Here is a 27,216-nt window from a genome sequence, read left to right on the forward strand (position 1 = left end):
ATGCCGTGGATTTTCTGACCTCTGCCAGATTCAGGACACGGACCAAGGACATGGGACTCCAGGTTTATCTTCTGCTTCTCCTCCCATGGCTGGCAGGTAAATCGCCTCTTTCCCTCTGCCCCGGGGAGCAGCCCCTGCCCCAGGGAGGCTTGGTGGGACGAGGCAGCAGTGGGAGCTCTGTGGCGCCATCAGAGCAGGGTTTGGAGGGAGGAGGTTTGTGATCGGCCATTTGGAGACCTCAGAGTCCGGCGGTGCCTTCCCTGCCTGCCTCTCCCCAGCCGAGGCTGGGGCATGGACAGCCTGTGGAAGGAGAGGGGCCCTGAGCACCCCATCCTGCTGCACACTTGGCTCATGGTGGGGGGCTGAGCCCATGGGGATCTCCAAAAGGAGAGTGGAAATGCCCACCATGTCATCCCAATGCATCTGCACCCAACCTGGCTGTGCCCTGGCTGTGCCTCCTGGGCTGGGGGTGGCAAAAATGTCCTGGAAAGGGGGTGACATCTTGGTGATGGGGTCGGCCCTGAGGCAGGACTGGGATCGCTGTACCCTTGTCCAGCTGAGATGTGCTCTTGTGCTCCCCTGCCCCAGGGGCCATCCTGGACATCACCCTGATCGCCAACGTGCAGAGCCTGTCCCACTCTGACTTCTTCCTCTCCTGTGTCATGGGGGAACGCGAGGTGAGCTACCTGCAGATCGAGCGGGAGAACAAGATCGTGATGACGCACCCCAAGACAGGCTTCCAAAACTACCGCAACCGCAGCAATCATGTCCAGGCCAGGGGCTTCTCCATGGCTGACCTAGTGGGGATCCTCTACTGCCTGGGGCGCACCCCGACCGAGCAGGCCCAGGTGGTCTACGTGCACAACAGCCACAACGGTGAGCGGCTTGGGGGGCGGCGGGCAGCCCCGCGACTGCCAGCTGGGTCCACATGGGAGCTGCCTGCTCCGTCTTCGCAAGCCCAGTGCCAGCTGGCGTGGCAGAGGGACGGTGGTGACCTACAGGCTAGGTTTGGGGTCCACTGGCACCAGTGGAGTGGAGAGGGGAGGGATGTTCAGCTAGAGGAGCGCTGCCAAGACCTGCAGAAGTGCGCGGGGACGGGCAGCAGTGCGGGCAGCCGGCTGGGCTGGGAACGGTGCCCAGGAGCAGGGCAAGGTCCAAGATGAAGTCGGGCACCCTTGGAGGAGGCGGTGGGGTCTGGAAATCATTAACCAGGGTTGGGGGCAGCCCATCGGAGCCATGCCAGCCTCGTGCCCCTGCCACAGGCTCCTGGGGAGGAGGTAGTGCCAGGGCGCATCTCCGGAAGCCTTCCCGGGCGCTTGGTGAGCACCGTGCTGCAGCAGCAGTGTCGCGGCTCCAGCAATGGTGTCTTGCCAAGAGGCACCACCAGGGCACACCGCAGCCAAAGGCAGCACTGGGCTCTTGTCTCCCACTCCCATTTTGGGCCATATAAGCCAAAGGGCCTCCCTGGGCTGGCCAGCGGCAGGGATACCACCTGGGTCAGCACTCTCCCACAGTGCCACCCACCCCCTGGCTTTTGCCTCAGGATGCTTTTCCAGTTCTTTTTTAGAAAGTTTTGGCTAAAACAGTTGACTTTTTGCTGAGAATGAGGGATAAAAGTTTTCCTGCCTGTGTTAAACCAGAGCTTTAGCAAGCAGCTCTAGGATCTCCAAGCTGGGGAACAGAGGCTGCCAGTGGGGTCCACGCATCCTCCAAGGAGCAATCTGAAAACAGCAGTGACCCTATCGGAAACAGAGCCGGTCGGTCTGGGCAAGCAGAATGGCACAGACGTGCCGAGGGAGGGAAGCAGAGACACCCGGAGACAGCAGGGGGGAGGATGGCCGGCGGCAGGGGGTGAGGAGTGCAGAGGGGCTTCTGCACCCCCAGGTGTCCCCATATATAAGTCATGGAGGGAGGTGATGGCTCTGGGGTTCCATCAGTGTGACAGGGTGTCCCATGGGGTGGGGGGGCTCCCAGCCAGCTCCCCGCTCCTGGGACGACATAGCCAGGCCAAAAAAGCGCTGTGGAGGAACTGGTCGGTGTCTGGGTCCAAGCCCCTGTGGGAGTGACAAGTGGCTTTTTTCCAAGTGCCAAACGAGCTGCTGTTGCCCTTTTAATTTAGAGAGGGAGAAATAAAAAAAAAAAAAAAAGGAAAAAGTAAGCAAAAGTATTAGGTCTTTGCAGGGGGAGGGAGGGCTGTGTACAGAACCCACCAGGGAGGGTTGGTGCATATCGTCTCTCCTGTTAAGCCCGAGAGCGCACCAAAGCAGGCCAGGGTGAAGAAGCAGCGGGTGGGGAATGCTGTTAGAGGAAAGCTGGCATCTCCTGAAAGGTCATGCATGAGGAAGAACATAGGAAGGATGATAAACTTTGGAAGTTTTGCTGTAAAAACAAAGTAAAGCAGACCAAAGAGATCCTGAGGAGCAATTTCAGAAGGTTTCAAATCTGGCAGTAAACTCTTTCTTACAATATCCAGGGCAGAAAGAAGCTCAGAAAAAACAATTGCAGAAAGGCCAAATCCTTTTATTTTTGCATCCATTTGCACAATAGAGAAATTGGGGAAACTTGCTGGGGGATCTGTCTAAAATGCCAGAGCTGATAGCAGGAGACAGGCGATAAACAGCCGAACAGAAGAGCACGGCATTGCCAGACGGGGCTTGCTGTGAGCAGGGCTGTGCCGCTGCCTGTGGGGCGTGAGCGGAGGACGGGCGGCAGGGCTGCTTGTGGGACACCAGCCTTTCCTAAAAGCTTTCTGGGTAGGGTGTCACAGGGCTGTAAACCCAAATCACAAGCGAGCAAATTAGTAGAAACCGTAATAAAGAGCAGAATTTGTGGTTATATGTGGTCCCTGAGAAAGAGGCAGTGTGAGTTTGCGGTGGGAGGGTCTCCAGTGGATGACCCAGTTGACACGGTCTGCTCGGGTTCCTGGAGAAAACCGGGGAAATCCCCTTTCAAAGGCTCTTTTGGAGCAACTCCGCACCCAGGGGATGGCAGGAGAGGTCTTTGAATGGGTAAATAACTGACTAAAAGAAAGGGAGCAAAAATAGGAGTTAATTTGTGGTTCGTGTCACACAGGAAAGTCCCCACTGGCATGGCACGGGGTCTCTGCGGGGACCTGTGCCACCGGTTGTGGCTACAAACAGCTGAACAAGCAGTCGTGGATGGGGGCCACATCTGTGTGCCCTTTACAAGGGACTGCAAAGGCCGTGGTAGAACAATCCCAACTAGAGGGACAGGTGGGGAGGCCATTCTGGGGAATTACTGGGATGCCTGACCTGTGGTGCCCTTCCCCGGGCGTCTGCGGCGTGTGCCGCTTCCTCCCGGCCCCCAGCCTCGCCGGGGCAGGACGTGGGGATGGATGTGCCTTAGCTCCAAGCCGACGTAGCTGCTTCTAGTGTGTGCAAGCTGGCGCGCTGGCAGGCTCCCAGAGCCAGCGCCCGCCTGTGCCCTCTTTTGTGTCTGTCCTGGCACACCCAGGGCTTGGCTTCCCAGGACTGAACGTATTTATAGCCCCGTTTGTGCTCCAAGCTGGGTTCTGGCTGACTCACATGAATGCTGTGAGAAGTCATTGCTGCCACATGCCCCAACACCTGGGAAATCAGGAAAAGAGCCGTGACAGGGGCACTGGTCCCGCAGGGTGGCGTGCAGCAGAGACGTGTAGTGGGTGCTGGGCTGCGCCAGGGCCATGTTTTGGGGTGGGTGGTCTGGGGGTGCCAGCACTGCCCTTGGGCATGAGTGCTCTTGGTGGTGACTGCTGTTCAGCCTGCTCCTTCTCCTCCTCCTCCACAGCCCACCTCTTCCCAGTGAAGGCCACACAGTCTGTGAACATCGCTGAGCCGGCCACCTTCTCTGCCAGGGTCCTCAAGAGGAAGCAGACGGATGTTATGTGGAAAAGAAATGGCAAGTGTCCCCAAGAGAAGGCACGGGGCTGGGGTGGCTCCCAGCCAGTGCCTGCCACTGGCCCCAGGGGTTTGGGGGGCCCCGGGTCACCCTCTGCCCCCTTGCAGGCACTTACTACCAGACCACGGACCGGGGCGAGGTGCGGGGTGACCTCGTCACCCTGACACTCCCCAACGTCAGCGTGAGCGAAAACGGTGTCTACAGCGCCACGTTCATGGGGGACAGCCCTCTGTGGAGCGCTTTCTACCGCCTGATTGTGAGAGGTGAGCGGGATCTTGGCTCCCCAGGATGCGGGGACAGGGGGCCGTACCCTGCCCTCTGGCCTGGTGCCACCCTGCTCCCGCTCTACTCTCTCCACAGCCTGCCCCGCAAAGAAGTGGGGACTGTCCTGTGAGAAGGACTGTCCAGACTGTCTGAATGGTGGGATCTGCCACGACCATGTTGGCGAATGCGTCTGCCCTCCTGGGTTCATGGGCACCCGCTGCGAGCGAGGTAGGTGCCGAGCTGCCCATCAGCAGGAGTTGTATGTGGGGGCCCCGCTGCACCCCCAGATCTGGGCACCGTGGCCAGAAACTCCGCGCGCATCCCTAGTGCCTCCCCACCCGCAGTGCCCACCATTTCTGGAGCAGGGCTGGAACATCCACCTTCTCAGCAGGACACGGCTCCTGTGCCTACTCAGGGCAATTATATGGTGCTCGAGGCAGCCGAGCCAGCGCCGTGTCATGCACAAGCAGTGCATGGGTGAATGGAAGGTGAGGGCAGACCACGCTTGTTTTTCCAGCCTGCCGGGAAGGCCAGTTTGGCCGCAACTGCCAGGAGACATGCCAGAGAGCCCAGGGCTGCAGGGGGCTGAGCTTCTGCCTGCCGGACCCTTACGGCTGCTCCTGCGCCTCCGGCTGGAGTGGCTCCCGCTGCAACCAAGGTACGGGGACATGGTTGTCCATCAGCTCACCCATCCAGCCTGGGCTTCCTCCGGGGCCTATGCAAACCTCTCCCAGCCTGAGAATTGGTGTGGGCTGAGCGGTGCTGCCGCCTGCACCAGCTGCCCACAGTCTCTGCGTCCATGGTCCTGCACCATGACCGGGGTAGCAGCAGGCTCTCCTCTTCCCGCAGCCTGTCTCCCGGGATACTATGGCCCCAACTGCGCCCTGGGGTGCACCTGCCGAAATGGAGGCAGCTGTAACCGCTTCAGCGGCTGTGTCTGCCCAGCGGGCTGGCACGGGCAGCACTGTGAGAAGTCAGGTGAGGCTGGCGCGGGGCTGCAGTGGGTTTCTGTCCTCAGGTCAGCTCTGGCTCCTTTCTCACTGGTGACTTGGGGGGGCCATCAGCTACCAGCCTTGCCAGCTGGCTCAGCATCCTGCCCTTGCCTGCAGAAATAGCCCCCAGCCCTATGGAAACCAGGGCGCTGCAAGGGAACCATCTGGTCTGGCCCCCTGGGATGAGCCATGCCAAGAGCATCACTGAGCCCAGCACATGGGGTGGGGATCGGGGTTGGACCACAGCATCTGGCACTGTCCCCCTGGCACCAGCATCTGGCTGTAGCCGGGAGCAGGAAAGGTACCAGCCTCTCTTGTGCCTGGGGAGGAGCAGGGCCAGCCCTAATGTTGATTTCTCTATGCCAGACCGGTTCCCCCAGATCATCCAACTGGCCTCGGAGCTGGAGTTCAACCTGGGCTCAGAGCCTGTTGTCAGCTGCGTGGCCACTGGCAACCCACTGCCTGCCAGTGACAGTGTGGAGCTACGCAAGGCTGATGGCACCGTGCTCAAGGTACCGCCCCCATGCCCTTGTCCCACCATCATCCCTGTGTTGCCAGCTCCCTCAAAAGCACCTGTCTCCCCACTGGTCTGCTGGGCAGCTTCAGGCTGGGACAGGGAGCCGGGGGGCTGAGCTGGGGGGACTGACAGCATCTTCTGTGCCTGCAGCTCATCAAAGCCATCATCGAGCCAGGGCAGATCACCTGTGAGTTTCAGGTGCAGCACCTGACAAAGGCAGACACAGGGCTCTGGGAATGCCGGGTTTCCACGACCGGTGGTCAGGACAGCCGGAAAGTCAAGGTCAACATCCGAGGTGAGGAAAAGGTGATGGCATGAGTGGGATGAGCCAGGGTTGCTGGGGGCAGCACAGTCTGTCAATGCCAAACCTCCCGCACTGGACTGGGTGCCAACCATCGTGTGCCACAGTGCCAGCAGACAGGTTTGGGTGGTAATAAAAGACTTCCCTGACAAATCTGGAAGATGCCAAGAGCTGGCACACTCTGCTCCTCATTGCTCCCAGTCCCACTGGTGTCATTCCCTCCTTCCCCCCAAGTGCCGCCAGCGCCCCTGAGCCCCCCCCGGCTGCTGGCCAAGCAGAGCCGTCAGCTCGTGGTGTCACCCGTGGACTGCTTCTCTGGCGATGGACCCATCACCTCCATCAAGCTGCTCTACAAGCCCAAGGACGACACCTCAGCATGGTCATCCATTGTGGGTATGTGTCTGCCAGGGGCTGGGGGGCAGGAGAACCTGGGCTGGAGACTACGGCTGCACCAGCCAGTGGGAGTCTGAGGTGGGCAGAGGTTTCCATCCCAGGACCCCCATGGTGATGCTGAGGTGGGTGCCAGTGGCGGGGCAGATTGTGGGGCATCGGCATGGTTTTGACATGTCCAATTGGCTACAGTTGACAACAGCGAGAACATCACCCTCATGAACCTCCGTCCAGTGACTGCCTACATCGTCAAGGTGCAGCTGAGCCGGCCAGGGGATGGTGGGGAGGGCAGCAAGGGGCCCGAGGCTGTCATGGTGACAGAGTGCCTTGGTGAGCCTTCACCTCCCTGACCCTGACCCTGACAGCAACCCTACCTCTAACCCTGCATGGCGCAGGGTCTGCAAAGCAGTGGCACTAATGCGCCATGAGGTTTTTGCTGCTTTTTTATTTGCAGAGCCCACAGTCAAGCCAGTGATCGAAGGCTGGTCCATAGAGGAGAAAAACACACTTCACGTCAACTGGAAATTACCAAGTAACCATGAGCCAGCACACGGGTTCATTGTCCGTCTCTTCGACTCTGCAAGGCGGCTAGTCTGTGAGAAAAACATCACGTCCATCTCTGTGCTCTCTGCCCGCATCGGGGACCTGGAGTTCAACAAAGAGTATGGGCTGGAGGTGCTGGTGTACCACTGCGCCAGCCTGGGGCCCCCCTCTGATCTCTACAAGGTCATGATCAACAGCAAAGGTAGGTCCAGACGAACATGGGGAATTATTACAGGGAATTGCAATGATAAATCAGTTATAATTGTAACAGCAACCATCCCCAGGTCTGGTTGCTCCTGTATCCCACCTCTGATAGAGCATGAACAGCTGCTTGGGGGAGAATGGGTCCTCCTTTCCCTGCTAGACCCTGCAGCCTCCAGCACCAAGTAGCTGAGAAACATCCTAAGCTGAACATGACATTCAGGCTATCACGAGTGATGCTCACAAACAGACTTGTCCTCCACACCCTTGCTCAAGCCCTGATGGACCTCTCTATACTTGCAGCTTTTACAACACCCTGTAGCAATAAGTTCCTTGATACAATTATACATTGCATGAAAAAAGTATTTCCCTTTGGTTCACTTTAACCCCACTGCCTGGTAATTTTGCTGGATGGTCACTGGGGCTTGGGGAGATGTGCAGTTGCTCCTATGGGTACGCACACACATGCATGCAACCCCCCATGTGGATGGGAGACCGTGGGGAGGCGGAGCATCAGCCTGACCAATCTTTCTGGCAGCGAAAGGGGAAGGAGTGCATGAGGCCTTCAGTGTGGCTCAGTTCTGGCCGCTACACTTTAGGAGGGCTGGTGGGCATCAGGCTTGGAGGCTGTGAGGGTTTCTCCACTTGCTGCTTGTAAAAGCTTTGTGTGATTTGGGGATCCGGGTTTAGGGATGTGGGCAGGATGGAGAAGGCTCAGAGGAGGCTGTGGGAATGGTAAGATACTCAAAACCTGCTGTGTGTGAGGGAGGGCTGAAGAAAGAAAACATCGCAAGAGATAGTCAATACAGAGATTTCTAGCTTGACAGTCCCTGAGTCTTGGAGTGTTTGTGGGTGCAGTCCTGCCCTGTTGTTGTACCCAGAGAGCCACTCCTGGCCGCAGAGTCCATGTCCACCTCCTCCTGCCTCCACCTAAGCACGGGCCAGGTGTCCCTGGAGGTCGCTCAAACCTGGCACGGCTTTGGTTGCCATTGCCATCGCCATCCATGGGATCCAGTCTTCACACCAGTGCTCAGCCCCTGCAATGGCAGGAGCCCTGTCCTGGGGCTGACGCTTTCCTCTCCTTGTCCCAGGGCCCTCCTCCCCGCGGTCACTCTTGGCAGAGTCCGTGTCTGACACCGCCATCAGGCTCTCCTGGCAGGTCCCCGAGTACCCCAATGGGGGCATCACCAAGTACATTGTGGAGCTGCAGCAGGTGGGGGGCACCAGTGAGCCCCAGTGGATTGACACCGACAGCGGCGCCGAGACCACCAAGATCGTCGTGGGCCTCAATGCCAGCACCAGCTACCAGTTTCGCGTCCGGGCCAACTCCCATGTCCCGGGGGAATGGAGCCAGCCTGTGAAAGCCAAGACCCTGGGGGATGGTGAGAGGGGTGTCCCAGCAGTCAGGGGGCTCACAGCTCTGCTGGAGCTTGGGCTCAGCATCTGGGTCAGAAAAGAGTGACCAGGGTGCTTGTGATGACCTCAGAGAGTGGCTCTGAAGGAGCAGCCCAAGTCCAAAACACTTGTGGGTATCTTCAGAAATCCTGCTCCTCCTAGTTCTGACAGGGTGGGGGTGGCATCGTGACAGCACGGCACCCACAGAGTGGTTCTGCCTTGGCCAGAGGGTGACACAGTGTGCACGGGGCTAAAGGAGCAGTGTAGAGCTGGCACGGGATCTGGTGGCTGGACCAAGAGCTGGTTGGAGGTCCAGAAACTGTTGGGTTCAGTGGCAGGGCCTGGGCACTGACATCCTCACCCCTGTGCCACCATGGCACCAGGAGCTTGGGATGTGGTTGTGGTGTCTTCATGGGGTCCCAGGGTGCTGGGAGAAGGCTGCTGTCTTGGTGCTTGGCCACCCGTGCAGCCTGGGCAGGGCTTGGCTGTGGACCACGACCCTTCATCCCTCCTTTCGGCAGGAGCGCTGAGCGTGCCACCCAGCCTGGGCAGCCAGAGCACCGAGCAAGGGGGAATAGACCAGCAGTTGCTCTTGGCCATCGTTGGCTCCGTGTCTGTCACCTGCCTCACCATCCTCTTTGCCCTCCTGGCGCTTTTCCTCATCAAGAAGAATTTTTTCCACCGGCGACGCACCTTTACATACCAGTCTGGCTCGGTGAGTGCCGCCTGCCCCACCAGGACCGTGTCCCCAGCTCCCCACGTCCCAGCCCGATCCAGGTCACGCTCCATAGCCTCCAGTCCGGATGCAGCCAGACCTCACTTCCACGCAGAGAGGGTGCGGAGCCCACCCTTGCCCACAACCCTGCCCTGCCGGGACTGCCGCGTGGGCAGAGGGGTGCCCGGTGCCTCTAACCTCACCCGCTCCCATCTGCCAGGGGGAAGAGACCATCCTGCAGTTCAACTCGGGGACCCTGACCCTGACGCGCCGGCCCAAGCCGCAGCCCGAGCCCCTCAGCTATCCCATCCTGGAGTGGGAAGACATCAAGTTTGAGGACATGATCGGGGAGGGCAACTTCGGGCAAGTCATCAGGGCCATGATCAAAAAGGACGGCCTGAAAATGAATGCAGCCATCAAGATGCTGAAAGGTGAGTGTGGGAGGATGGCTGGGGGGATGCAGCTGCATCCTGGGCCGTGCTCAGGGCTGAGGAGGGGCAGGAGCCATTGGCAGAGGAGCAGAGCAGGACCCTTGTTGTAGGACTGAGGTATCCATCCCTTCTTTTCTTCCAGAATTTGCTTCAGAGAACGACCATCGGGACTTTGCCGGGGAGCTGGAGGTGCTGTGCAAACTGGGCCATCACCCCAACATCATCAACTTGCTGGGTGCCTGTGAGAACAAGGGTGAGGGCTGTCCCCCTCTCCCCTCTCCCCAGCCCCACGGCCTCTGCCCAGCTGTGTATTCCTCTTTGCTGGGGAGAGCCCCACAAGCCCAACCTCCTCCTGCCCCCCAGGCTACCTGTACATCGCCATTGAGTATGCTCCCTATGGAAACCTCCTTGATTTCCTCCGCAAAAGCCGAGTCTTGGAGACAGACCCAGCCTTTGCCAAGGAGCACGGCACCGCCTCCACCCTCACCTCCCAGCAGCTCCTCCAGTTTGCTTCGGACGTGGCCAAGGGGATGCAGTACCTAAGTGAGAAGCAGGTACATTTCCAGCAAGCTCCACTGAGCATCCTTCCCCTGCGGCCAGGGGACTCCCCATCAGGGCACGAGACCCCTGGGGCCAGCAGGAGGGAGCGCGTGGCTCCTTGCTGACTGATGGCCCCTTTCAGTTCATTCACAGGGACTTGGCAGCCAGGAATATCCTGGTAGGAGAAAACCTGGCCTCCAAGATTGCCGACTTCGGCCTCTCCAGAGGGGAGGAGGTCTATGTGAAGAAGACAATGGTGAGGCAGAAGCGATGCATCTCCGTGGGGCCTGCACTGACATGCTGGGCAGGACCCCCGCTGTCAGTGGGAATGACCCACCGTACCAGGACCAGCTGGGTCACGGCTGCCCTCTGTCCGTGGGGCATCCCCCTCCCTGACAGTTACTCTGTTTCCCCAGGGCCGCTTGCCAGTTCGCTGGATGGCCATCGAGTCCCTGAACTACAGTGTGTACACCACCAAGAGTGATGTGTAAGTCCTCCAGGCAGGGGCACTGGGGCTGGGGCATGGCCGCAGCCGCCTCCGTCCCTCTCCAGGGTGGTCAGTGCAGCAATGCTTTTGCTCTGGGTGCTGCAAGGGCAGGAGGTGATGCTGATCCACCTTCCTCGGGAGCTGCCGGCTCATCCCAAGCCCTGGCTGCCCACTGCACCGTGGGCTTTGCCCCATACTCATCAGCTGAGCATGGCTGGGGGCTCCATCACAGTCTTGGCTCTTGCCCTTTCAGGTGGTCGTTCGGTGTCCTGCTCTGGGAGATCGTCAGCTTGGGTAAGGCTTTTCTGTGTCCCTTGCTTCCACTCAGGTCCCTGCAGGTCTGATCCTCCTGCAGCCCCGGAGGGGACACTCTGGGGACCATCCCCACCACAGCCAGCTGTGTGTCTCTGGCCGCAGGGGGGACACCGTATTGCGGGATGACGTGTGCCGAGCTCTATGAGAAGCTGCCCCAGGGCTACCGTATGGAGAAGCCGCGCAACTGCGATGATGAAGTGTAAGTGGGCAGAGAGCCCCAGCTGATGGCAGCACCCATGTCCCCCTGACTGCACTGTCCCATGGGGTTCCCACCGACTTGCAGTAGTAGCTCCTGCCTGGTTCCTCTCTGTACTGTGGCTGGGGGATGAGCTGGGGTCCCACACCCCAGACACCCTTCCCAGGCTTTAGTTTCCTGCCTCCTCCCCTCCATCTCCCACAAACAGCTTTTCTGCCCCCTCTCCCCCCATGCACGCTGAACTGCCGCTGACTCTCTGCCCCCAGGTACGAGCTGATGCGACAGTGCTGGCGCGACCGCCCCTACGAGCGCCCACCCTTCGCCCAGATCTCCATGCAGCTCATCCGCATGCTGGAGGCCAGGAAGGTGAGTGGCGGTGGCTCAGCGGGAGGGATGCTCAACCTGCGCAGGGCTTGTCCGAATGCTGGAGCATCCCTTGGGCTCAAGGGGGGAGCAGCAGAACCTCTGTGACCCCCACCATGCATGGGGGTAACCCTGGCATCACTTTTTGGGTGTGGGGATCCCCATCACCTCCCCGGTGGGGAGCATGCCGGTGGAGATGGGAGGTAGATGGGGGACACTGCCACAACTGGCTCCTGTCTGGGGTTCCCCTACAGGCCTACGTGAACATGGCTCTGTTCGAGAACTTCACCTACGCAGGGATCGATGCCACCGCTGAGGAGGCGTGAGGCTGTGCCGGCACCGCACAGAGGGGGAACACTGGCCCCAGCCTGCTGGGACAGTGCTGTGGGAACCAGGGGTTGCCCGTCCCCCTCCGGGGCTGAGCAGCCAAAAGCCGGTGCCCCTTCCTGAGAGCGCCTTCCCTGCAGCAGGACTGTGCCATTCCCTCCCTGGCTGCCCACCCAGCATGTGCTGGCCACGCTGATGTGCCACCGGCCACCGACACAGCTCCACGCTGCTAGGGGACATGTTGGGATGGCCCCCAAGGACAAGCAGCAGCAGGGCGTTTGCAGCAGAGCGGGCAGGAAAAGGGTTCAAGAGCCAGGGAACTGCTGCCCATGGACACAAATGCCCAAGCTTTGGAAACAGAGGGGAAGGAGTGACCCAGCAGCTGCCTGCCCCGTGGCTCTCAGTGTGCTCTGGGCCTGAAGTGGTCATAGGACGGGGCCACCCTGGGACAAGGGACGGCGTTGGCTGTGCACAGCCTCCAGCTCTGCAGTAACCCTTCAGAGGTGCCAGCTCTGCCTTATGGACAATAAATGTAGTGCAACATGCAGCCGGGTCCAGAGGAGGGGAGGTGGGGACCCAGCTCTGCCTCCCTGATGGCACCAAGGAACAGGATGAAGGGCCCCGATGGTCTGCTGCCATGGTGGGCACTCCTCGGGATCCTGTCCCCATCGGGGTCCTCTGATGATCCCCAGGGATGCCCCAGTATCCCCAGACAAACCCCAGGTCTCATCATGCCATGGGGATGGGTTTTCTTAGTATCCATCTGGGATCTCTCCCCCTGCAATTTGAGACTTTGTCCTGTCCTCAAGGAATATGGCAAACAGACTATGTCCTTCCTCTGCACAGCCACCTCTCGCATGCTTGAAAACTGTTCCTGCAGCTTCCCCTTGGCTGGCCGCTCTTCACAGGGATGGCCCTGCTCCACCGTTCGGTCTCTGTGGGGCTGTGCAGCTCCACACCCTTCCCACCCCGGCCAGCTGGCACCTGCCCAGCGCTGTGCCGAGCCGTCGGGTTACTCCCTGTGTCTTGCAAAGGGACTGTTTGACCAGCCTGCTTGAACGCGTGCCACTGGGGCGATTCCGTCTCACGTGATGGTCCCTTAAGGATTGCCTGGGCTCTGTGCTGACCCTCCCACGGGAGCTCCTGCCCCAGGCTGCCGTCCCTCATCCTGCACTGCTGCCATTTGTTATATTGACAGTGGGTGGGCTTCATCGCTGTTGGCTTCAACTTCCTGAGCCCTAGGCATGCCATCTAGCTGCCTGTCTAGCCACCTTCTGCGGTCCATGGGACACACGGGCTGCTCATCCGGAGCCCAGTTTCCCAGCCGAAGGCAGGGGCATTTGCATTTCACCTTCTGGGCAAGAGTCTTTTTTCCCCAGAAGGTGTTTCAACCCTGTCAATACCATTTTGATTTCCCATTCTGGCCTCCAGTGCTCTTTGGTGTCAACTGCAGCCGTTAGTAAGCAGCCTCTCTGCCCCATCACTGAGGAGGTGAAACAGTGATGGGGACCAGCCTTCGCAGGCAGCCTGACACATGCCACTGTCTCTGCACCTCCTGCGCTGCTGGCTGGGAACAGCATCTGAGGCAGCGTCATCAGCCCTGCTCAAACCAAGGGCTTTCTGCTTTTTGCCTCCCTGACGGCAAAGCCCAGTAGCCAGGTGGAGAAGGAAGTGGGACTGGTTTGACAAAATTTGACTGTGACAAATTGGTGCTGGCTGTTCCCATCTCCCCTTGGTTCCTCAAGTGCTGTCCCTGCCTGCAGGGCAAGGAGAACCCAATTCACCCTTGCTGTGGTGGGGACGAGCAGCTCCTCGTGCCCTGGCTGGTGCTCCCTGGGCTGCGCCACAGTGCTGCACCCCAGTGCTGCACCCCAGCAGGGTGGGACACCCCTCTGGCCACCTGCACCAAGTGGCGGTGGTGGATTGGCAAGAGGCTGAGCATGCCTGCGGGACCCCACTATGGTGGCCCTGCTTCTGCACCAGCACCACTAGCAGCTGTGCATCCCCCTGTGCTCGCAGCCCTCCTCCTGGTACAGCCACAGGGACAGTGCTGCTGGGCCATGCAGAGCAGACCTGGCCTACACCAGTGCCAGGTGGCATAGGGCGGGATGGAGTTGGAGCAGCCACCCCATGGCCCCATGCTCCCGTGTGCCTACAGACCCCAACAAGCCTGCCCTATGTGGGGGCCTCCATGGTTTCTCAGGGGTTGTTTTTCTTCCTACTCCAGCCTCCCGGCATGCCGGTGGCCACAAGGGCAGGACGTGCCGCCTATCTGATAGGAGCAGTCTCTCTTGGCACTGCGGCTGGTGGCGGAGGGGCCGTGGGACGGTGGTTTTGGGCACGGGGAAGTGTCGGTGATGGGGTGGGGGGAGCCTCCAGCCAGGCTTCCTGAGCTGCACAGCCACCACTTCCCAGATAAAAGTATCACCCAGAGGAACCGCTGCAGCTCCCGGGCGCTGGGAAGGGCTGAGCACGGCACACGCGGCCCCGGCACACTGGTTGCAGGATGGCAGCCTGCCTGCACCGGGGCTGGCTGCCCTCGCTGCTCCCTGCCATCCTGCTCAGCCTCCACAGCCTGCCATCAGCCCCCGAGCCGGTGACATCCCAAGGTAGGTCCTTGGGGCCATTTTCTCTCTCAAAGGATGGGCCAGAGAGGAGCCGGCATGCCAGGCACGGGCAGCGAGCACTTCACCGCAGCCAAAATCTGCAGGGCTGGGGAGGGGGGGAACCCAGGAGGGTGTGCAGGGGGTGTTCAGAGTGGGCAATGGAGAGCCCTTTTCACCTGTGGGACACCCTGGGGTGCCCGGAGCAAAGGGACATCCCTGCTCTCCGCAGGCAGGACCCAGCAGCCCCCAGGTGTCCCTTTTGGATGACAGCCATGACTCCCAGTCCCATGCAGGTAGCAGAGGGGCTCCTCGCTCATCAGAGGTTCTTGGACTTACAATGACAAGGGTCTGAGCAAAATTCAAGCTAACGTCTGACTGCAGGGCTCTGCACCACGGGTAACACGGCGGCACTGCCAGGCTAATCCCAGTGCTCCCACGCCAGCCTTGTGTGATCTCACTGCCCCACTGGGCATCCTCAGCTCAGCCGGTAGCTGGCCCCAACCTGGCTCACTGTGCCTGCCAGAGCCACTTCCCAGCTTTCTCCCATTTTGGGTGTCTGAGCTTTCTTTGAACCCCTCCTTAGACCTTTTAACACTTTCTCTAACACCATAAAAAGCATTAACTGAACAAAATTCTGTCGATCTCCTGCTTGTCTCTCCAGCCCCACCCCAGGTCTCTGGCCACGGCAGGCTCGGGAGCACATTTTGAGTAGGGGCAGTAGGAGGTAGGTTGAGGTTGGGCTTGTCCTCCCTCTGCCTGCAGCGTCTGCGACATCGCCGTGCCCTGAGCCCACCGCTGGCTTGGCAGGGCTCTGCCTGAGCGTGGCTGATGTGGGATGCAGAGCTGTCTGGCCGCTCTTCCTAGGAAACGGCCTGTGCCCAGCAGAGGTGGTCTGGTAGCCCACAGGACCAGTGTGGCCTCCCACCGATGCCATGGGTTCCTGTGCCGCAGGGCTGCTGGGACCTGTCTCCCTGGCACTGGGAGCTGGGGGGGGGGGGGTCACAGAGCTGGCATGAGGCCTGGGGTGAAGGCAATGGGGTGCAAAAAGGGAAGAGCAGGTGTAGAGGAATCTGTGGTCTGCGGGGGGAGCGTGGGCTGGGGGAGGAAGGCAACACAGGGCTGGGAAAGGAGGAACAGGGCTGGGGGGATCAGAGCAAGGGAAGGGACAGGGAGAGCAGAGGGACACCGAGAAGGCTGCAAGGACATTTGGGGGCTGTCCATTATTTGTCACCCAGGGCAGGCTCAACTGGCAGTGCAGGGGGTGTATAGCAGAGAACAGATGTACTCAGCACTTGGAGCAGGGCAGGGGGGCACTGGCAGGGGGCTTGTTGTGGGGTCCTGCAGCTGGGGACAGCCCGTGGGGAAGGGGTCAAATCCTAGGAGGAAGAGGAGGAGAAGGAAGGCTGGAGCAGGTCCCAGGGCAGAGGCAGTGGGGGAGAAGGGAGTACTGGAGCAATGCTGGGGGCAGCAAGGCCACCCCTGTGCTTCACACGTCTGCATCTTGGGGCATTTGTCCCCTCACAGGCATCCATGTGCCAGCAAAGCCACTGGTGGCATGGAGATCCTGCAGGGTGTGATGCTCCAGTTCATCTCTGCAATGACAGGGAGGGCGGCTTGCTGAGTGGGGCAGAGAAACCCACAGCCCTCCAAGCAGTCCCTGGGCCGGGGTTTGAGCATCTCCCCCTGCTCAGGACCACACGCCCCCACGCCAGCCCCGAGGCCCTTTCCCTCTCCCCGGGGCACTGCTCCTCCTTATCTCACTTCCGCGCACCTTCCGGCGTGAGCAGGGCAGGGGTGCTTCCCCTTGATCGCCGGGCCCTGAGCCCCCCTCCAACCACAGGGCTATTTTGGGATGTTTGTTTGTCCTGAAGGACCCCACACGCTGAGGAGGGGGGAGCAGTGGGGCCGGCTGGGGGGGAGCCCTGCTGCCAGCCAGGACCCTGGTGCAAGCCAGCAGCCAGCACGCATGCTGTGTCCCTCCCTGCCATGCCAAGCTGTTGGAGACACCTGTGTCACAGCCATGCCCACACTACCCCAGGTGCCTGCAGAGACTGGCCTCAGGGGCGAGCTGGCCAGCAGGTATGGGGTGGGGGAACATAGGTGGGATGAGGATGGGTTTATGTCCAGGGTCTCCTTCATGCCTACACTCCTCCCAGATGCTGCGCTGCTGGCAGGGGTGCCCGAGGACATCCTCTGCTTCTCCCGCTCCTTTGAGGACCTCACCTGCTTCTGGGATGAGGAGGAGGAGGAGGAGGCAGCGGCCAGCAGGATGTGCCACTTCTACTACTGGTACAGCAGGTAGGAGGTGGTGGGGACACAGCCTTGCCAGCACAGGGAGCAGCGGGGTCAGGGTGCCACAGCTCTCCGTGTCACCCTGGTGGCTCCCAGCTGCAAGGAAAGATGGTGGAGAGCCCATGGGAGCTACACAGCAGCCACCACACACCCTGCAGCAGGGCTGGAACCTTGGCTGTCCAGCAGTGCCATGGGGACAGTGCTCTGCAGTGGATGGGGGCACAGGGAAGGAGCTGGTGACACCAGTGTCTCGGTGTCATGCCCCAGGTCCCCTCTCCTCCGTCCCGGCCCTGGGCAGGAGGCATGGGGTGCTGCAGGGCCCTGTTCTCTGTTCCTCAGGGATGTGCCCACAGCATGCATGGTCACCACGTGGCGCTATGGGGTCGGCAGGACACGGTATGTCTGCGTCTTCCCTGGACAGGACGTGCGGCTCTTCACCCAGCTCCACCTCCGCGTCCTGGACACCACCACGAACCAGACCAAGTACCAGCGAGAGCTCAGCGTGGACGCGGTGGGTGAGTCCCTCCCACTGGGCAATATCCCTGTGACACCAGGACAGTCCCCAGACCTGGGTGCCCCGTCCTTGTGCCCACCACAAGGAGCGGCAGCACCCTGGGCACAGAGACAGCCCTGGGGGGGACCACCGGCTGTCCCCCAGCAGGACTAGGAGGTGCCAGACAGGGCCTCCTGCAGGAGGGCAATCACCCCGGCACTTTCCCCACAGGTCTCATCGCCCCCCCAGTGAACATCACGGCCCACTGGGCTGGGGCTGTGGGGCAGCTCTACGTGTCATGGCAGCCACCACTCACTGACTACCTGAACTTCTTCCTCTACGAGGTGCGGTGCTGCCCTGCCACCTCCCCAGAGACGCTCTGCAGCACTGCGTTGGACCCTGGTAGGCAGCACCCCGGGGACCCCTCCATTCATCCAGGCCTCAGCACCCACGCACCCACAGCTGGGGCAGCCGCAGCCTCCCCAGGAGCAGGGCAGGTACATAGTGGGGCCAGGGATGGGCAGGGAGATTTGGGGGCTGCAGCCACTCCCCAGCCTGGCCCCTCTCCTGCAGGGGCTCGTCCAGGCCAACACTTGGGTGGTCCTCCGGGACCTGCAGCCAGGAGTGAAGTACCACATCCAGGTGCGCAGCAAGCCTGATGGCACTTCTATGGATGGCATCTGGGGACCCTGGTCGCAGGCAGTGGCTGCAGAGACACCTCGCTCCTCCGGTGAGCGGCCATCCCCACAGGCACAGTGGGGAGGTAGCCACACCTGGGGCTGCGAAGGGTGGGGGTCCTGTGGTAGGCAAGGTGCAGCACCCAGGTTTTGGGGGGTCAGGGGGAAGCAGCCCACTCCCTGCCCTGGCTCTTGCCTGCCTAGGAGACATCGGGCTGTGCTGCAGCACCCCTGACCTGCAGCACGTGCGCTGCGAGTGGAACTGGGACCCTGCAGAGTCCCACAACTCCCACCAGCTCTTTTACCGTCCTCCTCCGAGTGGGGCTGGCACAAGGTAAGGGGCATGGTGGGAACATGGTGCTCAGGCAGAGGGGTGGCACATCTCAGGGACCGCCAGCCCTGCTCAGTGTCCCACATCCCACACTGCACCACCTGGCTTCGTGCCCTGCCCTGCCACCATCAACCTCACACCTCCTCATCACCACTCCCAGCCCCACTGCCCCTCTGGCTATAGGCAGCGCTGGCTTTGCCGAGCAAGTGCAGGAGGAGCTGGCTGGGGGGACAGGGTGGCCCCAGGGCAGGGCTGGCAGTGGGCAAGGAGAGTGGAGTCACCACAGTGGGGCTGACTGCCTCCCCGCTCCTCGCTCAGGGAAGATGCATGGCACCGGTGCGAGGAGGTGAGCGTGGGGGCAAAGGGTACCCACACCTGCACCTTCCAGCCCAGGGCTGGCAGTGCCATCTCCATCCTGGTGAACATCACCCAGTCCCACACACCGTCCATGCTCAGCTACTTCAAGGAGCCCTTCTGGCTGCACCAGGCCGGTGAGTGCACCAGCCACGGCCCCTGCCCTTGCCCAGCTGGCAGGGGACACATGTCCCATTCCATGGCAATGACACGCCCCTGTCCCCAACAGTGCTCACAGATTCCCCACAGCTCGTGCAGGCAATGGTGTCGCAGGGCCGGCTGAGCCTGCAGTGGCTGCCACCCCTGGAGGCACTGGCAGAGCAGCTGGACTACCAGGTCCGCTATGCTGTGGAGAACAGCCATGACTGGAAGGTAAAGGAATGGCCAGGGGTCCCCTGAGCAGCTCTGCCCATCTCCACTGCCAGCACATGGCCCGCATAGGGTCAGGCAGCACGGACCCAAACCCCAGTGCTGCCCCTCGGCCACCCTGCAGCAGCCATCATCACCAGCTAGGCTCTGCCCCACAGGTCCTGCAGGTCCCGCGGGCAGCCAGGAAAGAAGTCCTGGACCTACGGCCAGGTGCCCGCTACCATGCCCAAGTGCGGGCCCAGCCCAGCGGGCCGTGGTACCAGGGCAGCTGGAGTGCCTGGTCCGAACCTGTCGTGGTTGATGCCATGGCCAATGCAGGTAAGGGACAGGGCAGAAGTGGAGACTGCAGCCAGAGGAGCCACATGGCTGAGGGCAGAAGACCGAGAGCGCTGGAAATGGGATGGGGAGCGCCGGGCAGAGGATGACTAGGCTGAAAAAGGGCTCAGTACTGGCAGGTTTGGGGAGATATGGGAGGGCTACAGTCCCAGTGCTCCTCTTCTGATGCAGGCTGGGTCATCCCGAGTGTTACGGTGGTGCCGCTGCTCTTCACAGGAGTGCTCCTGGGGCTGCGGTGCACCTTCCCCTCCCTCTACAGGTAAGGGCTGTGCCTAGGGCAGGTGGGGAGGGTGCAACACCAGCCCTGCGCACCCTGCCCGGAGGCGTCAGGGCACCCCAGGACTGGGCTTTGCCTTCGATGTCCCCTTCCCCGCACCCAGCAACGTGAAGCGGAAGCTCTGGCCCCCCGTCCCCGACCTGCACCGCACACTGGGCAGCTTCCTCCGCGAAAGCGGCAAGCACGGCCAGGTGAGGGGGCCGGGGCTGGGCCCACCACGGCTGAGCGCCCCCCGGGGGGCAGCTCGAAGGGCAGCCCCCATCGCGCTCCCTCTGTCTCCCCCCCCCCCCCCCCCTCAGGCCAACGCCTTCTACAAGCAGCCGCCGGAGGAGGAGACCGTCCTGCCCTGCCTGCTGGAGGTGCTGCCCGGCCCGCGGGGGGAGACGGGCGCGCCGCCCCCGCCGGAGCACGCTGCCGGCCGGCTGCCCAGCACCGACATCGCCAACCAGTCCTACCTGCTCATGAGCGGCTGGGAGCCGCGCGGGCCGCCCTGAGCCGCCCTACCCGAGCCACCCCGACATAAACGAGACTCACAACCACCCGGCCTCCTCTCTCCTTCGCGGCGCGCGGCGCCCGGCCCCAGCCCCGGCCCCGGCCCCGGCCCCCAGGAAAGCGAAGCGGCGCTGCCCGCCCACCTCACTCACCCACCGCCTCACTCACTCACTGCCGGCACGCGCAGGCGGCGGGCGCGATAGAGCCCCGCCCCGCAGCGCGGCCCAGCCAATCGCGACGCGGCGCGCGGTAGTCGCCATGGCAGCGTGCGGCGGTTGGGTTTGAATCAGCCAATAGGAGGAGCGTCTGCGCGGGGTTTAAATGCTGCCGCCGAGTCAGGCTGCGCGAGCCTTAACTGCGGAGTGGAGGTGAGGGTCGGTCGGGTAGGGCTGGTGTCCTGCGGGGGAGGTCTGGGGGGAACCCGAGAGCGGCTGGGGAGGTGGGAGGTGCGCCCTGAGGCAAAACGGACCCTGAGAGGGACCTTGGTGGCGAAGGGGGCCCTGAGGCGCAGCCTTGGGCGAAGGGGGAGGATGTGGTGAAGTGGCTCCTGAGGAGCGGCCTGGGGTGGAGGGGCCTCCTGTGGTAGAGGAGGGGCTTGAGTTGCGGTCTGAGGGGAAGGATGTTCTGGTGTGGAGGGGGCCTTGAGGAGCGGCCTGAAGGGGGGTCCGGCGGAGGACGGTTGCAACCCGACCGGCGTCCCTGCGCTGGGCTCCGCTGACGCCGTCCGCCTGCAGTGCCATGGCGCAGTTCGTGTTCGAGGCGGACCTGCACGGGCTCCTGAAGTTGGACACGCCGATCCCGAACGCACCACCCGCGCGGTGGCAGCGTAAGGCCAAGGAAAGCGGCGCCCCCGGGCCCAGCCCCGCCGCCGGCGTGTCGCCCATGAAGCCGGCCAATCGCTCCCACAGCTCCAGCAAGACGCCATCCAGGACACCCGGTGAGCGGCGGCGACCAGCGGCATAGGTTGGGTGGGGGGAGCGTTGTCTGGGCTGCTTGCCGGTAGCCGTGGGGCTCAGGGCTCCATGCCGGGCTGCCTTAGCCGGCCCGCCGGTCAGGCAGGAGGAGGTGGACTACACTGCCGGGCTCCTGGGAGTCATCCACCTTCTCCCTAGCATGAGGTGGGTAGAGCTCTGTGCACTGGGGCTGGGTGAACTGCTGACCCCTAGCTGAGCCTTGTTGCCACAGCAGTGTATTGGGACAAGCGTGGGTGGGACTGTCTACTGACAGCTTTACATGCTGTAACAGTATTTTTGCATCCTCCCCTTATCTGTGAACTCTGGAATTGCTGCACTAGACCCAAGGAGTTGTCTCCTCGCAGTCCCTAACCAGAGCTTAGTGCCGTTAGACAGGAATGGGTCCAGAAATATTAGTTAGCTGCGACTTGGATGGCATGAGGTCTTCCCAGTCCTGCTTGTCTGGTAGGGGTGATGTGGAGAAGTGCTGGGTTTGCGTCTCTTGAAAGCTCTAATACAGGCTGTTCATTAGCTGTAAGACAATATTTATGCATGTGAATGCAGGTAAATCTGGATCCAAAATCCAGAGCACCCCAACAAAGGCCGGGGGGGATCGCTACATTCCCAACCGAAGTACTATGCAGATGGAGATGGCCAATTTCCTCCTAACCAAAGAGAATGACTCTGCTGAGGAGTCCCCTACCAAAAAGGTGAGCATGTTGCTAAGTTACGATTACAACAACAATCACTACCAAACATCTAATCCTTCCTGGCATTTACAGAGGAGCACACTGTAAGTTCTATCAAGTGGGTGCATGGGGTGGACAGCCCCTGCCATCGATGTAGCGCTGAGCTTCAGGAGGCTGGGGTGAGGTAGAAGCTCTAGAGCCTACAAATGAAACGGGTACACAGCTGCTACACAGGAACCTGAGCATAGCTGCTCTGTACGGATGTTTCCCTAGGTACAGGGAAGAGCATGGACCCTTACACCTCTGCTTCCATTCATTCTATCTAGCCTGTGCAAACTTAAACTTTGGGCTAATGAGGCTTTAAAATATAGCAGGCTGCTGAGACACAAAGCTGCGATCCTGTGCACAGTGAAACTGCTGGTGGTAGCTATTCTAGGACAATGTCTACATGGGGAGCTATTCTGGAATGTGTACACTGTTCTGAAATCTGTTTATGAAGCATTTGGTTCCTTGTGGCTGTGGGTTTCCCGTTGGCAATGAGACACTGAACTTGCCACTCTTCTGTATGAAAATGTAAGCAGGACAGTGTACCGATGTCTGAGGAAAACCTACTTTGGGTTGCTTGTCTGTAGTCTACTCCCACAGCACAGCTGTACATCTCCTGATTCTAGAAGGAGGCTTAAGTATATACTCTGCCAGCTGCGGTTTTAAGCGCAGCATGGGCTTTGTGTTTCAAATGCATCATGCTGTCTTTGTAGGAGCAACAGAAAGCCTGGGCAGTGAATCTGAATGGCTTTGATATAGAAGAGGCAAAGATCCTCCGCCTCAGTGGAAAGCCACAGAATGCTCCAGAAGGTATGACCCAGGGTCTGCATGAGATGACTCAACTTGGAGGGATCTGGGCAGGGGAACAGCAACACAGAGGCTCTGTGTGTGGACATGGGAAAGATCAACTGGTGTCTCGGAGCTCCTGTGCACACTGGAGTCTCCCTTAGGTTTCCTGAGGTTAAGGGGCTGCATAACAGCTACAATGAATTTATTTACAAAAGCTGAAATAACTGCTAGTTGCTTACTGGTACTGCAGGTGGCAAACCTTTCTGATGTCTGCAAAAACTTCAAACTCCGCTGTGCACTTTTTAGCTTGTCACTAAACATAATTGGATATGGCAAACGAAGTGCTTGTCAGTAGAGCTCACCCTGGTTCAGCAGTTAATATTGCCAGTGATGTTAGCACTCTGTTCTTTTCTGAGTGTATCTCTCAGGATGCTGGAAGGGATTTCTAGTTGGGTGAGCAGCGTTCAGCTGGGAGGAAACAATAACTTAGGTGAAGAAATCTGTTCCTCTTCACACAGGCTATCAGAATAACCTGAAAGTGCTCTACAGTCAGAAAATTACACCTGGATCCAGCAGGAAGAATGGCAGATACATTCCCTCAATGCCAGACCGGATCCTGGATGCACCGGAGATCCGCAATGACTATTGTAAGTAGGCTGTAATGTTGAGTGCTGGGCACTGAGATCATTCTGCATTGGAGTGCAGTTCCTAGGATGGCGTGGTCCAAGGAGCTGGAGCTCTAACTGTGCTGTTTCAGTATCTTAGGCACTCAAGCTGGCACGGACCGCTTCTAGAGTGTCCCTAGGGTGTTCCTTATAGGAACAGTGGTCCAGAGTGCTTTATAGGTGACTCGGACCAGGGCTACCTGACCCCACTAGCTGGGCATGGCGATACCCAGAAGGCTGCCCCTTACCTGCATGTGTGTGTGCGTGCACACCTGGTGTACATGGAAGATCTGGCATCAGCACGTTCGAAGGGCAGGGCTCTTCAGGTAGGCGCAGTGTGACCTGCATTGCTCTTCCAAATTGTAGATCTGAATCTTATTGACTGGAGCTCTCAGAACTTCCTAGCAGTGGCTCTGGACAACTCTGTCTATCTGTGGAACCACACTTCTGGGGAGATTATCCAGCTGCTGCAGATGGACCATCCAGATGATTACGCTTGCTCTGTGTCATGGATTACAGGAGGAAACTACCTTGCTGTTGGCACAAGTAATGCTGAGGTCCAGGTGAGTGCAGGAGTAAAACTAGAGGTGTTGTCCAGGGATTGCCAGAGCTGCGGGGCCTTGGGACAAAGCTTGGCTAGCACAAGGGGAATGCAGTGTACTGACTTGCCTTGACTGATGTAGGATGGAAATGTCCACATCCAACCACAGCCAGTGACCAACTGCAGCAGCAAGGCAGAGTTTGGTTTGGGGGTTTTCTGACACCTGGAGTTACCTTCTGTTCTGTAGGCATGAGATCTAAATTGATCTCTGCTGCCATGCTGACAAGGTTGAATGCTGGACCCTATGCAGTTAGGTTCCTAGGGCAAAGCAATGGGGATGGGTTTCCTCATCCTCTAGAGAACTTACTGTCTGCCTCTCTAGCTATGGGACATACAGCAGCAGAAACGTCTCCGAAATATGACCAGCCATTCTTCCCGTGTGGGATCCCTCAGCTGGAACAGCTACATCCTCTCCAGGTAAAGCAGTGGGTGAAGGGCAGTGTCTAGCTGTTGCAGATTGCTATCCTAGATCTGTGAGCGGTGCAGGTTAGGGATGGCAGAGAGGGAGTTTCTGTCCTGGCTTGGGATTCACAGCCTGTTCTGTTGAGACTGTGGGGAGAAGGCCCATCTTCTCACTTGCCCTTTGTGCTGAAGTTGTAAAGAGCTGCTGTGGCTGCTTCACTCATGCCGATAGACCAGCAATGCAATTAACACTGGCTGAAACCCAGTGGCAGGTATGGCAATCTTGCAACAGCACAAAAATGGATTTTGGTGAAAATATGTGCCAGCCTGACCCTGCAAGCCTTCTCTCTGCAGTGGGGCACGGACTGGCCACATCCACCACCACGATGTCAGAGTGGCTGAGCATCACGTGGCCACACTTGCTGGCCACACTCAGGAGGTGTGTGGACTCAAGTGGTCTCCAGATGGCCGCTACCTGGCCAGTGGTGGCAATGACAACCTGGTGAACATCTGGCCATGTACCCAGGGGGACAGTGGAGACTTTGCTCCTGTACAGACCTTTACTCAGCACCAGGGTGCTGTCAAGGTGAGTGCAGGCCTGCTGTGGGCACATGTCTGCGTGCAAGGCAGACATGTGGCACTGGCTGGGCACAGGTTGCCTCTTGCACGTCTTAGAATTAACCCTTTTCTCTCAGGCTGTGGCATGGTGTCCGTGGCAGTCAAATGTTCTAGCCACTGGAGGTGGGACTAGCGACAGACATATCCGCATCTGGAATGTGTGTTCTGGCACCTGCCTCAGTGCTGTTGATGTCCATTCCCAGGTGAGACATGAACATCAGCTTGGTGACAAACACCTTGTGGCAGGATGCCTATACAGAGCTGCTGGCTCCTGAGGCCCAGAGGCATGGGAAAGGAGGGGACCATGCTCATCTCTGGGTGGTAAGCATCAGCACAAGCAGCTTATCTTACCTGCATTATTACCATTTCCCAGGTCTGTTCTATCCTGTGGTCAACAAACTACAAGGAGTTAATTTCAGGCCATGGCTTTGCACAGAATCAGCTGGTGATATGGAAGTATCCAACAATGGCCAAGGTCACTGAGCTGCGAGGTAGGCTGGGCACTTTGCCTGGGGAAGGGAAGGCTGCAGGCAGATGCAATCCTTGGTTTGAGCAGACTGGTGGTCTAGCCTGGAGCACTACTGATGCAGAATGGTATCTGGGGCATGCTGCTAGAGGGAGGCACTTCTGTGGACTGCTGAAGAAACACTGCTGCTCCAAATGCATGCCTAGGATGTGAATTCAGGCTGCTGCAGCATGGTGTAGGGGCAGCTATGCACCTGGTGGTGCTCATGGGGCATGTGGGAGCAAATGACCATTTGGTAGAACCACAGGGACCAGGGCATGTGGTGATCAGCCCAGCCCTGATTGCACACCTCTTCCTCAGGTCACACTGCCAGAGTGTTGAACCTGACAATGAGCCCTGATGGTGTAACAGTGGCCTCGGCAGCTGCTGATGAAACACTACGTCTCTGGCGCTGTTTTGAGATGGACCCCATAAAGAAGAAGGAGAAAGAGAAGGCCAACAGTGCCAAAAGCAGCATCATTCACCAGGGCATCCGATGAAGGCACAGGGCTGTTGGGGGGGAGTTGAAAAACTTGGCTTATGCACTGTACAGTATTTTAAATGTTAATAAACTGCTTTAATTTGATATTTTTTTTTTTTTTTGGAGTCTGATGGAAGAAAAGGCCATGGCTCACAGAGCTAAGCCCTTCCTCCCTGATGTTTGGGATCTGGGCAAGTGGTGGAGCTCTTGTTCTTTAGGGCTCATTTGCAGTGAGTCTAGCACAGCCCTGAAGTCCTGGGAGAAGGAGGATATTGTGTGATGGCTGTATTTATGTATCTGTCCCAGCTAAGGCAGTTGTGTCACCTGCCACATCATGCTGACCACAAGTGCAGTAGCTCCACCAGAAGGGCTGTGGCTTGCTTGTATCCCACAGGGGGAAGCTGTAGCACTGAAACACCTGACATGTATGGGCTTTCTGTTTCCAGCAGGAACTAGTCTCCAAAGGAAGCTTGATGTCTAACCTGCATCTGTCTGACTTGGTCCCTCCTCTAGTAAAGCTCTACCACGAAAACCCAGCCTTCTTTGCACCTCTTAGCTTTCTCAAACCAGAATCATGGGGCAGCTGGGCCTGTGGCTGGATACTGCTTCTGTTGTCCTGGCTCTGGTAAGATGAAGGGAAGTGTTAGGGGACAAAGGGCCTCTATATCAATGTCTGTGCTCTTGGGTTCTTTTAGAATAGAGTTAAAGCCTGGGTGACTTTCTAGCCCTTCACCTCTGATCAGGGTCTGTCAAAACTGACCCTTCCCAGGGCTCCAGCCCTACAGTGGGGCTAGGAGGAAGGATCCCTGACTTGTCTTAGTTTCCACAGAGCAGTGAACCTCTGACCAGCTGCTGCCTGCTCTTGTGGGGAGGAGCATGGCTCAACTAAAAGCACTGCTGCTGCTGTGTCCTGCCCTGTGGCAGCGTGGGCCTTGCTGTGCCTCTGCAGGTAACTACCAGCAGTGACGACCTATGTCAGAGCACTCTGGGGACTTAGTCTTGGCAGTTTGAGCTGTAGCATTGCCTGCACACAGCAGTTAGTTGTGTTCTGCTTACACACAGCCTCTGTGCTGCAGCCAATGCTGGCTGCTCTTATGGTGCTAGGGTAGAATAGCTATTTTTGCAGTGAGTTTAGTACTGAATTTAGGAGCCAAATGCTATTGGAAAAAAAGGGAAGCCAGGAGCTGGAAACATACAGCAACAGCTGTAACCACCCCAAAGGCCAGAAAGGGGCTGGCAATGGCATGAAGCCTGATGCAAAACAAAAGGTTAGTTTACATTGCCACAGCCAGCTTGGACATCACACAAGAGACTCCCAAAGCACCATCAAGCCAGTTCATGGCCCTTAGTCGTGTATTCTTCCAGCA

General features: G+C 59.3%; 3 protein-coding genes across 8 annotated transcripts; all 3 read left to right on the forward strand.

Moving 5' to 3' along the window:
- On the forward strand, positions 1-13,457 carry TIE1 (tyrosine kinase with immunoglobulin like and EGF like domains 1; the record flags this gene model as incomplete). Its single annotated transcript, XM_082484339.1, is given in 24 exon segments — positions 1-15; positions 18-96; positions 589-876; positions 3,787-3,897; positions 4,005-4,160; positions 4,258-4,389; positions 4,679-4,819; positions 5,011-5,139; positions 5,520-5,665; positions 5,821-5,965; positions 6,206-6,364; positions 6,554-6,691; positions 6,816-7,106; positions 8,197-8,487; positions 9,022-9,215; positions 9,436-9,646; positions 9,789-9,899; positions 10,010-10,200; positions 10,329-10,442; positions 10,603-10,673; positions 10,927-10,967; positions 11,091-11,187; positions 11,451-11,550; positions 11,802-13,457. Coding segments are annotated over 24 exon segments (3,423 nt in total). The 3' UTR covers positions 11,874-13,457.
- Positions 13,458-14,249: 792 nt separating this feature from the next.
- Positions 14,250-20,191, forward strand: MPL (MPL proto-oncogene, thrombopoietin receptor). Of its 5 annotated transcripts, XM_082483786.1 has the most exons (13): positions 14,865-14,876; positions 16,352-16,559; positions 16,637-16,778; positions 17,194-17,283; positions 17,497-17,762; positions 17,839-17,995; positions 18,147-18,276; positions 18,592-18,764; positions 18,857-18,999; positions 19,155-19,314; positions 19,504-19,591; positions 19,713-19,800; positions 19,909-20,191. In XM_082483786.1, exons 2-13 carry the CDS (start codon positions 16,467-16,469, stop codon positions 20,101-20,103), a joined length of 1,725 nt encoding a protein of 574 aa, XP_082339912.1. In that variant the 5' UTR covers positions 14,865-14,876; positions 16,352-16,466; the 3' UTR covers positions 20,104-20,191. The 5 variants fall into 5 exon arrangements, 4 of the variants coding, with proteins under 4 accessions (XP_082339911.1, XP_082339913.1, XP_082339912.1 ...); XM_082483785.1 differs by lacking the exons at positions 14,865-14,876; positions 16,352-16,559 and adding an exon at positions 14,250-14,483 and having other exon boundaries at positions 17,112-17,287; XM_082483787.1 differs by lacking the exons at positions 14,865-14,876; positions 16,352-16,559 and adding an exon at positions 14,345-14,483.
- Positions 20,192-20,626: 435 nt separating this feature from the next.
- CDC20 (cell division cycle 20) lies at positions 20,627-26,515 on the forward strand. 2 transcript variants are annotated; one of them, XM_082483942.1, is made up of 10 exons: positions 20,627-21,038; positions 21,619-21,764; positions 22,502-22,598; positions 23,096-23,224; positions 23,609-23,805; positions 24,166-24,260; positions 24,600-24,831; positions 24,941-25,066; positions 25,237-25,354; positions 25,690-26,515. In XM_082483942.1, exons 1-10 carry the CDS (start codon positions 20,840-20,842, stop codon positions 25,866-25,868), a joined length of 1,518 nt encoding a protein of 505 aa, XP_082340068.1. In that variant the 5' UTR covers positions 20,627-20,839; the 3' UTR covers positions 25,869-26,515. The 2 variants fall into 2 exon arrangements, with proteins under 2 accessions (XP_082340068.1, XP_082340067.1); XM_082483941.1 differs by having other exon boundaries at positions 25,237-25,809.
- The last annotated feature ends 701 nt before the right edge of the window (positions 26,516-27,216 follow it).

The sequence above is a fragment of the Vanellus vanellus genome, assembly GCF_965231255.1.
Source record: "Vanellus vanellus genome assembly, chromosome: 5".
NCBI classification, from domain to species: Eukaryota; Metazoa; Chordata; class Aves; order Charadriiformes; family Charadriidae; genus Vanellus; species Vanellus vanellus.

Bases quoted from the DNA above. Each gene is read 5' to 3' on its own strand.
- MPL (XM_082483785.1), top strand. From the start codon at position 14,381: ATGGCAGCCTGCCTGCACCGGGGCTGGCTGCCCTCGCTGCTCCCTGCC. The intron at 19,000-19,154 runs GTAAAGGAATGG...TCTGCCCCACAG, and splicing joins AGAACAGCCATGACTGGAAG to GTCCTGCAGGTCCCGCGGGC. The intron at 19,801-19,908 runs GTGAGGGGGCCG...CCCCCCCCTCAG, and splicing joins AAAGCGGCAAGCACGGCCAG to GCCAACGCCTTCTACAAGCA.
- CDC20 (XM_082483941.1), top strand. From the start codon at position 20,840: ATGGCGCAGTTCGTGTTCGAGGCGGACCTGCACGGGCTCCTGAAGTTG. The intron at 23,806-24,165 runs GTGAGTGCAGGA...CTGCCTCTCTAG, and splicing joins CAAGTAATGCTGAGGTCCAG to CTATGGGACATACAGCAGCA. The intron at 25,067-25,236 runs GTGAGACATGAA...ACCATTTCCCAG, and splicing joins CTGTTGATGTCCATTCCCAG to GTCTGTTCTATCCTGTGGTC.